Below are 11,016 nucleotides of genomic sequence, written 5' to 3' on the forward strand. Positions count from 1 at the left end.
ACAGGTACAAGAGGAGTGTTGTTAACGCATACGTCGACCGTGCTCTCAGCCACAGCTCGGAATGGAAGCAAGTCGACGAAGAACTCTGTAGGGTAAGGCAGGTCCTAGTCAATAACGGCTTCTCCAATGGTTTCATCGAAGACATCATAAGAAGGAAAGTGAAAAGCCATGCAACCTCCGAAGAGACAACTAACACAACACCTATACCCCCTATTAGACTATTTTACAGGAACTTCTTTTCCACAGCTCATAAAACAGAGGAAAGGGTCCTGAAAGATATTGTTAATAGAAACGTTATCCCTACAGACAAAAATCAGAGGATACAACTGACGATTTACTATAAAACCAGGAAAACGGCCAGCCTACTCATGAGAAACTCTCCAGACACAAAACAGAACGCTTCAAAAGAGACTAACGTCGTCTATGCCTTCAAATGCCCACTTGGGGACTGTAAGCTCCAAAAAACCCAGTATATAGGCAAGACAACAACATCTCTTTCTAGGCGTTTAACGATGCATAAACAACAGGGCTCCATTAAGGAACATATAATCTCTTCCCATAACCAAACCATCGCCAGAGAAATCCTAGTAAACAACACAGAAATCATCGATAGATACAGCGATAGCAGGCGGCTTGACGTTTGCGAGGCACTGCACATCAAGAAGTCAACACCAGCAATCAACAGCCAATTATTGCACAACTATATTCTACCCACCTCAAGACTCCGCTCCAATATAGAAGCATCAAGAAATATGGACCAATAGGCTTTCTACAAACACTTCTATTCAATACCCATTGTTTCTGTTCTGTCTTGTGTTGATACTTTTAATACCCTATTAATATCCTCTAGTGTTCTGTCTTGTGTTAATGCCACATCACCCTTCCCACCTCACTCAAATGTAATGCCACATCACCCTTCCCACCTCACTCAAATGTAGATATAAAATCAGGGAAACGCTAGTTCTAATCAGTTGTGTATTTGTGAAGTCTTTGAAAATGTAATAAGTTTTACGAAACGCGCCCGTGTCGCGTCAGACTAGAAATAAAAATGAATTTTGGAGAAGTGATTTTTGATTTACCTCCAACAGTGAAGCGTAATGTACGAAAGATTGAGAAAATTCGTGTTAGAATTATTAATCTTACTTTTTCGGTCATATTTAATAATATATGTCTACAGGAAAGACTGCTACCAAAATATACTAATATATATATATATATATATATATATATATATATATATATATATATATATATATATATATATATATATATATATATATATATATAGTATTAGTATATTTTGGTAGCAGTCTTTCCTGTAGACATATATTATTAAATATGACCGAAAAAGTAAGATTAATAATTCTAACACGAATTTTCTCAATGTTTCTTATGTTTCTTTTCACTGATGATGGTAATTGAAAAATCAATTCTCCAAAATTCATTTTTATTTCTAGTCTGACGCGACACTTGAATGCGTTTCGTAATAACGTATTACATTTTCAAAGACTTTTAGTTTACACACACACAACTATAACCTGCAAACACTAAACAGAGTTCTTACTATGCTATGATTTAAACAGCTTTCATTTTATTTTATATCCGCATTTTGGGTGAGGTGATATGTTACAACAGTTTTGGATGAGGTGAACAAAACTTTCAACACAGGACAGAACATGAAACAATAGGTATTAATTGGGTAAATTGAAGGTAAGAATGGAAGTAACTGCAGAGGGCCTATTGGCCCATATTTCTTGATGCTTCTATATTGGAGCGGAGTCTTGAAGTGGGTAGAATATAGTTGTGCATTAATTGACTGTTGATTGCTGGTGTTGACTTCTTGGTGTGGAGTGCCTCGCAGATGTCAAGCCGCCTGCTATCGCTGTATCTATCGATGATTTCTGTGTTGTTTGCTAAGATTTCTCTGGTGATGGTCTGGTTGTGGGAAGAGATTATATGTTCCTTAATGGAGCCCTGTTGCTTATGCATCGTTAATCGCGTGGAAAGAGATGTTGTTGTCTTGCCTATATACTGAGTTCTTTGAGGCTTACAGTCCCCAAGTGGGCATTTGAAGGCATAGACGACGTTGGTCTCTTTTAAAGCGTTCTGCTTTGTGTCTGGAGAGTTTCTCATGAGTAGGTTGGCCGTTTTTTTGGTTTCATAGTAAATCATCAGTTGTATTTTCTGATTTTTGTCTGTAGGGATAACGTTTCTATTAACAATATCTTTCAGGACCCTTTCTTCCGTTTTATGAGCTGTGGAAAAGAAGTTCCTGTAAAATAGTCTAATAGGGGGTATAGGTGTTGTGTTAGTTGTCTCTTCAGAGGTTGCATGGCGTTTCACCTTCCTTCTTATGATGTACTCAACGAAACTATTGGAGAAGCCATTGTTGACTAGGACCTGCCTTACCCTACAGAGTTCTTCATCAACTTGCTTCCATCCTGGGCTGTGGCTGAGAGCACGGTCGACATAAGCGTTAACAACACTCCTCTTATACCTGTCTGGGCAGTCACTGTTGGCATTTAGGCACATTCCTATGTTTGTTTCCTTAGTGTAGACTTCAGTGTGGAAACTTCCGCTACTTTCCATGACTGTTACATCTAGAAAGGGCAGTTTCCCATTCTTCTCCATCTCGTAAGTGAAACGCAACACAGAATTCTGCTCAAATGCCTCCTTCAGCTCCTGCAGATGTGTGACATCAGGTACCTGTGTAAAAAATGTTGTCAACATACCTGCAGTGTATGGCCGGTTTCAAGTTCATGTCGACTAAGACCTTTTGCTCGATGGTACCCATGTAGAAGTTCGCAAACAGGACACCTAGGGGAGAACCCATGGCGACCCCATCTACTTGCTTATATATGTGCCCATCCGGGCTCAAGAAGGGTGCCTCTTTAGTACAAGCTTGGAGTAGTTTCCTTAGAATGTTTTCTGGTATGTCAAGAGGAGTACAGGCCGGATCATGATACACTCTGTCCACTATCATCCCGATTGTTTCATCCACAGGTACGTTGGTAAACAGTGATTCTACGTCCAACGAGGCTCTTATCCCTGTGGCCCGTGTTCCCCGCAGTAAGTCAACAAATTCCTTTGGAGACTTCAGGCTGAAGGCGCAAGGAACATAAGGAGTCAGCAAGCCGTTGAGTCGCTTCGCCAGTCTGTACGTGGGTGTTGGTATCTGGCTGATGATTTGCCGAAGTGGGTTTCCAGGTTTATGTGTCTTGACATTTCCATACGCTTATCCAGGTTTATATTCCCCAATAATCTTTGGCAGGTGGAGTCCGGATTTCTTGGTGTTCACAGTTTCGATCAATTTGTTGACCTTTGCTTTTTTATATGCAAAATAAATGTTCCCATGCGCCCCTGGTCTTAACCAACAATGGCTGACCACTCCCCACTACTGACGCTACTGGCTTACTTTGTCTAGATGTCAGTAAGTGATAGAAGGGTCACATTTACTCTATTTTGATACTGATAATTAAGTTAATTCAAATGAGATGATTTTATGATGTAAAAAGTCCAAAGACTAATGTATTTAAGAATAATTCCCAACAGAATAGCTGGTGAATTTATCGTACTATGTGGTAATGATATCCCGTTTTCTATTGACGGAAAATTCCACTACAAGCAACATTTTCTATGGGGTAACTTGTTTATACAACAGCAGCAATATTATCTGCAATTGCATGTAATATTATTAAGTGGTGTTGGATTTTCTGACAACTAGTACCCCCTATTACACTATTTTACAGGAACTTCTTTTCGACGGCTCATAAAACAGAGAAAAGGGCCCTGAAAGATACTGTTGATAGGAACGTTATCCCTACAAACAAAAATCTGAAAATACAATTGACAATTCATTATAAAACAAAAAAAACGGCCAATCTACTCATGAAAAACTCTCCAGACACCAAGCAGAACGCCTTAAAGGAGACCATTGTCGTCTATGCCTTTAAATGCCCATTTGGGGACTTTAAGCCCCAAAAGCTCTGTATATAGGCAAGACAACAACGTCTTCTCTTTCCAGGCGATTAACGATACATAAGCAACAGGGAGCCATCAAGGAACATATAATCTCTTCCCACAACCAAACCATCACCAGAGAAATCTTAACAAACAACACCGAAATCATCGATAGATACATCGATAGTAGCAGGGTCGACATTTGCGAGGCACTACACATCAAAAAGTCAGCACCAGCAATCAACAGCCAATTAATACACACCTATATTCTGCCCACTTCAAGACTCCGAACCAATATGGAAGCAAGAAGAGGAAGTATGAGCCAATAGGCCTTCTGCAGTTCTCATATCCAATTTATACCCATTATTCCGTGTTCGGTCTTGTGTTTGTCATAAGTTTGTTCACCTCACCCAAAACTTTGTACCATATCACCTCACCCAAAATGAGTATAAGTTTGATGAATCTGTGTGTAAATTAAGTCTTTGAAAATGTAATAAGCATTACGAAACGCGTTCAGGCGTCAGACAATTTAAAAAATGAATTTTGGAGAATTGATATTTTTATTACCACCGACAGTGAAGAAAAACATATGAAATATTGAGAAAATTCGTGTTAGAATTGTTAATCTTACCTTTTCGTTCATATTCAACAACATATGTTTACAAGAAAGACTGCTACCTATATATATATATATATATATATATATGACAATGTCAGACCACGGAGGAAAGTGAAACAGGAATTTCCTTAAGTACTTTCGTATATTAAATACATCTTCAGAAGGAATGATCTTAACAAACATTGATTTGTTTGATCTTAACAAACATTGATATGTATTTAATATACGAAAGTACTTAAGGAAATTCCTGTTTCATTTTCCTCCGTGGTCTGACATTGTCACATTCTTAATCACGTGTTTATTTTCGTGATATACACACGCACACACATATATATATATATGTGTATATATATATATATATATATATATATATATATATATATATATATATATATATATATATATATATATATATATATATATATATATATATATATATATATATATATATATATATAACTGACAACTGGTTCAACTATCCTCCTGTAACATTGTTTGTGTTGATATAAGTGAGTGAGGAAGACCAGGTGTTGAGGCCTCCCGGCCGGGGCTAACGACCGGGTGTTTCTAAAGTGTTTTACAGGACAACAAAAGAGCCGGGCAGGCCAGAGCACACTCCAGTGCGCTCTGGCATCACGGGGGAACTACACGTCGACAGGACTCCACTCTAAAGGCTGCTTCAATCCTTTCAGTTGATGGCAGAGAACACGTCCCCTGAAACCTGGATGAATCAAGCAACGGAACCCCTCTCATTTTAAGAGCGAAGGACGGCTTATGTCGGTCCACCCGGAGCCCTTATGAAGTTGGAACTGAGAAATAATAGGAAGGAAACCTTACTAAGGCTATAGCCTTGGGGGGAGAGTATGTGAGGCGAAAAGGAGAAGTTAAAGCATAAAAACACCAGCTAAGAAAAGTTTCCTATCAGATAAAAGGAGAAACTAAATATAGTAACCTGAGAAGGGATATAGAAGCAGCAAGGTAAATCAGAAGGCACTAAGCCATAACGACTATATAGTACTTAGAAGGGATATGAGGATAAGGACTTTGGATGGGACCGGGGGGGGGGATGATGGAAGGAATGGTGCCCAATCACTTGGACGGTTGGGGATTGAACGCCGACCTGCAAGAATTGAGACCAGTCCGAATGCATAATAAATGCAAACAAATAATTGAAGGAAAATTTTCTCGCCATCCCCCACTCCACCGTCCCCTCGTCCTCCCCACCATCCCCCACTCCACCGTCCCCTCGTCCTCCCCACCATCCCCCACTCCACCATCCCCTCGTCCTCCCTACCATTACCCCCCACTCTCCTGTCCCCTTGTCCTCCCACATTCACAAATTCCACGACCCCTCCTCCCCACCTTCCCCAACTCCTCCGTCCTCCCCACCATTACCTCCTCCCCTGTTCCCTCGTCCTCCCCACCACCCCCCACTCCCGTCCCCTCGTTCTCCCCCCACCATTCCCCACCCCCTCATTTTATGCATTCCCAAATGATCTGATGTTCCCAGCAGAAACTTGGGAACATCAAATGATCTGATGTTCCAGTCACTGAAAAATAAGAACAGTTAAAAAAAACGAAATGAAAAAATGTAAAAATAAAAAAACTATACTCATGAAATGAACATTACGGTAAACGACACAACTCAATTCCAATGCAATGTAACACAAAATAATTAAATCAAAATGAAAATAAATCGAAATCTATGAAAACTCAATTTATCAATACAATCGGAAACACTGAAATGTAATCGTAACATATTTAGTATACACATTACATATTGAGATCCATTGCAAACAATTCTAACTGTTCCCTCAATCCGCCGCAAAAAGCTCCCTACAGTGTGTGGCTCAGTTGTTGTGCCTATAATTTTCAGAAACTGAATGTGTCTCTTAACCCTGATAAAACTGTTCACTATATTCCCCCTTGGAAAGATGTGGAGGTCTCTCTGCATTATACCCCCATCAGTGTAAAACAAATGTATAACACTGACATTTTGAGATGTATAACATTAGAAGCTATTGACAGTCATCTTCAAATTCTCAAACCGACTGAATCCTATGCCTTTACTGATGGATCTGTGCAGTTAGGCACTGGTAGAACAGGTTGTGCATGTGCACTATGTAAAGGGAATGAAATGATCATGACTAGTACACAGAGATTGAACAACTGGACAAGCACGACACAGACCGAGCTATTGGGCATTTATCTAGCCACTAAATGCCTAAATTAAGCTCAATGGTGGTGGAGTTATTTTCTCTGACTCTAAAAGTGCTCTGCAGTCCTTAAATAACCCATCACAATGTATGTCTGAAGTAGCTTGTAATATTAAATGGAATGGAATTTTTGCCAATGATTATAACTCTTGTATAAAATTTGTGTGGATCCCATCCCATGTTGGAGTTGGAAAACATGACTTTGTTTATCGATTGGCCAATGAGGCTTGCAGGAAAGAAAACATTGATTATGACTTTGGACTATCTGATGCAATTATTAGAAACATACAAATTAAAGAAATTAATTCAGATTTAGAAGAACTAAGATATGCCCAGAGACCTGAAAGCTGCAGTATTAAAAGTTATGACAAGTTTTGTAATAATAGGTATTTGTATGGTCAGCACCGTAACCGAACCAGGCAATGTGATGTAGTCATTGTGCGAATTCGCCTTGGCTATAGACACATCTGGCAGGTTAGTGAGGCTGAGCCGCTACCAGAATACTCAGATTGTAATTTCTGTGAATATGAAACCGTAAAAGACTTTAGACCTCCTGGCCTCTTGTACCACCAACTGTGTAACTATTTTATTGACTCAGGTGTTCTGGACGACATCCTAAAAGTTTATCCAAAATTTGCTTGTCCATTTGAAAGAATGAAGAACAAATTTTATTTATATTACTTCCAAGCTGCATCACTTATGAACCCATCCCTGCCCTTGTGTGGCAGTGCACATCCCTGCCCTTGTGTGGCAGTGCACAGTAGAAAGTTGTTTTCACATATCCATACATTAAAACATTGATTGCAACTATGATATATATGTACTTCCGCCTACAGTTTAGACCTATTGTCTTGTGTATGACCCTCTGTCCTGCGTGACAGTGAATACCAGCATTATCCTCACTCTAATAAAACTTAATCGAAATCCTCAGATTAGGCAAAATTGTAATTAATTTTGTCAATAAAGATGTTAATAACAAAATAATAATTACATATTTATATTTAGTATAGCGTGCATTGCTCTTACGTGGAACAGTTGGCGCTGTTTTCAAAAAAGTATGTTTTTACCTGTCACAGGTGTGGCATGTATATAGTAGGTATATAAAAACACGCATGTATTCGAATGGAACATTGTGCTAAAATTTCAAAGCAATCGGTCAAGAACTTTTGGAGATTACAGAGTGTGTTTCTCTTACGTCCAACAGATGGCACTGTTTAAAAAAAAAACTTTTTTCCTGTCACAGGTGAGGCATTTATATAGTATGTATATAGAAACACGCGCCTATTCGAATGCAACGTGGTGTCAAAATTTCAAAGCAATCAGTAAAGAGGTTTCGAAGATTTCCCTCACATGAAAAACAGTTTTTCCAAAAAGCATATTTTTTCCCATCACAGACGTGACATCTATATAGTATGTATATAAAAACCTACTCGGATGCGAACGGAAGGTTATGTAAAAATTTCAAAGCAATCGGTGAAGAACTTTCGGAGATTAGCGGTTATGAACAAACGAACATTTCTATTTTTATATATAGAGAGAGTTATTAGTCTCATCATCATATTCAGTTCATTTACTCACTATTGTGAGGCCACAGTAACGTTTACATTCCTTGGTATGACTCATCGGTGTCATTACTTACTCATCGGTGACCTCACCTTCCAACCGTGGGATCCCGTTCTGGTGTTGCACTGATTAAACACTTATCTAACCAATCTATTTTTCTTCTATTATGTGTACTGAATGTGTTTCTCTCAAACACACGCGCATACATACGCGCAACTCCAGGAAGCAGGCCGTAACAGCTGTCTAACTCCCAGGTACCTATTTACTGTTAGGTGAACAGATCATCAGAGTGAAAGAAAATCTGTCCATTTGATTCAGCCTTGGCCGGGAATCGAGCCCGGGCTCATAGGACTGCGACCCATCTCCCCACCCCCTAGCGTTATCCACTCACCCGCGAAGTGTGTGTACGCACCAATTTGTGCCTGCAGAATCGAGTGTTGGATTTTGGATCCCGCCTTTCTACCCTTCGGTTGATTAAAGCAATGATTCCTGTTCTTCTTTATCATGCCTAGTTTTAAAGCTATGAATAGTGTTTGCTTCCACAACGTGCTCCTTTAGTTCATTCCATTTCCCCACTACTCTCATGCTAAAAGAAAACTTTCTAACCTCTCTTACTCATCTGAGTTTCCAGCTTCCACCCATGTCCCCTCGTTCTGATAGTATTCCGTGTGAATATTTCGTCTATTTTCACTCTGTCAATCTCCTTAAGTATTTTGTATGCTGCTATCATATCTTCCCTCTCCCTCCATTTTTCTAACGTCGTCAGTTTCAGTTCCTTCAGTTGCTCTTCATTTCCCATCCCTTGCAACTCCCGGATTAGCCTCATAGCAAATTTCTTTAACCTTATCCAGTTTCCTAATGTATGTCGTCAGGTGGGGGACTCCATGATGGGGGTGGCATACTCTAAGACTGGTCTCACGTAGGCAGTGTAAAGCACTTTCAATGCCTCCTCACTTAGGTTTCTGAATGACGTTCTAATTTTTGATAGCGTAGAGTATGCTGCTGATGTTATCCAATTTCTTTTTGCCACCAGCGTTAGATTTGGTGTTACGTCTACTCTCAGGTCCCTTTCTCGAATCATCACAGGAAGATAGTTCTCCTTCATTGTGTACTGACCCTTTGGTCTCCTGCCACCTAGTCCCATTTCCATAACTTTACACTTGCTCTTGTTGAACTCCAGTAGCCATTTCTCCGACCATCTCTGCAGCTTGCTCAAGTCCTCTTGAAATATCTTACAATCCTCATCTGGCATAACTCTTCTCATAAATTTTGTGTCATCCTCGAACATCGACATGTAGGACTCGACTCCTGTAGACATGTCGTTCACGTATATTAGAAATAGAACTGGTCCCAGCACCGATCCTTGAGGAACTCCACTCGTTACTGATCGCCAGTCCGACTTCTCACCCTTTACCGTTACTCTCTGACTCCTTCCTGTTAGGTAGTTCCTTACCCATGCATAGGGCCTTTCCGCTTACTCCTGCCTGACTCTCAAGTTTGAATATCAGTCTCCTATGCAGAACTGAGTCAAAGGCATTTTGCAATCCAGAAATATGCAATCTGTCCATCCTTCCCTGTCCTACCTTAGTCATGTTATTTTATCATAGAATTCCAGAAGATTTGTTAGGCATGATTTCCCTTTCCTGAACCCATATATGTGTTTAGGTGTGTAACCGGACTTAACCTGATTATTCTTTCAAGTTCTTTACAGGGGATGCTTGTGAGTGATACTGGTCTGTAGTTAAGTGCCTCTTCCTTAACTCCTTTCTGAAAATTGGAAAGACATTTGCATTTGTCATCATTCCAGCAGCTGGGCAACTCTCCATTCATGAGTGACTCATTATAGATCCTTGCCAGACGCACGCTGAGGGCCTGCGCTGCCTCTTTTAGTATCCACGGTGATACATTGTCTTGTCCAACTGCTTTAGTTTCATCCAGTATTGTTAGCTTTACCATTACCTCCTCTGATGTCACCTCTATATTCGTTAGTCTCTCATCTTGGGTCATCTCCTCTTCTAACAACGGGAGCTGCTCAGGCTCGGTTGTGAACACTCCATGGAAACTGGCATTCAGTTCCTCTCAAATTTTCTTGTCACTTTTCGTATATGCCCCCTCTGTTTTCCTTAGTCATGTCACTTGATCGTTCACCGACATTTTTGTTCTAATATGGCTATGTAATAATTTAGGTTGTTTTTTTCATTTTCATTGCAATATCGTTTTCATAATTCCTTTCTGATACTCTCCCTATATTAATTTATTCATTCCTAGCTCTGATGCATCTAATCTTATTGTCCTCTATCCTTTGTCTTCTGTACTTCCTCCACTCCCTCCTGCTTCTCACTTTTGCTTCCTGACACTGTCAATTATACCATGGGTTATTATATTCCCTCTTGCTTTTTTCCTTCAGTGTATAAAACTCTCTTTGGCCTCCTTGCATTTCCACTTGACTAAGTCCATCATATCTTTCACTGTTTTTCTCCTACTTCTTCTTCCCCCCCCCCCCAACACATTTGTGTGTGTGTACACTCACCTAGTTGTGCTTGCAGAGGTTGAGCTTTGGCTCTTTGGTCCCGCCTCTCAACTGTCAATCAACTGGTGTACAGATTCTGGAGTCTATTGGGCTCAATCAAATCTACATTTCAAACTGTGTATGGAGTC

The 11,016-nt window shown here is 39.9% G+C and overlaps 2 protein-coding genes across 2 annotated transcripts; both read right to left on the bottom strand.

Annotated features, from left to right (window-relative positions):
• Positions 1-9,226: 9,226 nt before the first annotated feature.
• LOC138357941 (uncharacterized) lies at positions 9,227-9,676 on the bottom strand. Its single transcript, XM_069315121.1, has one exon. It carries the CDS (start codon positions 9,674-9,676, stop codon positions 9,227-9,229), a length of 450 nt encoding a protein of 149 aa, XP_069171222.1.
• Positions 9,677-9,981: 305 nt separating this feature from the next.
• Positions 9,982-10,365, bottom strand: LOC138357942 (uncharacterized). Its single transcript, XM_069315122.1, has one exon. The coding sequence runs from the start codon at positions 10,363-10,365 to the stop codon at positions 9,982-9,984; it is 384 nt and encodes a 127-aa protein (XP_069171223.1).
• Between the last annotated feature and the right edge of the window lie 651 nt (positions 10,366-11,016).

This window comes from Procambarus clarkii, chromosome 80 (genome assembly GCF_040958095.1).
Source record: "Procambarus clarkii isolate CNS0578487 chromosome 80, FALCON_Pclarkii_2.0, whole genome shotgun sequence".
Taxonomy (NCBI): domain Eukaryota; kingdom Metazoa; phylum Arthropoda; class Malacostraca; order Decapoda; family Cambaridae; genus Procambarus; species Procambarus clarkii.

Bases quoted from the DNA above. Each gene is read 5' to 3' on its own strand.
- LOC138357942 (XM_069315122.1), bottom strand. From the start codon at position 10,365: ATGACCCAAGATGAGAGACTAACGAATATAGAGGTGACATCAGAGGAG.
- LOC138357941 (XM_069315121.1), bottom strand. From the start codon at position 9,676: ATGTCTACAGGAGTCGAGTCCTACATGTCGATGTTCGAGGATGACACA.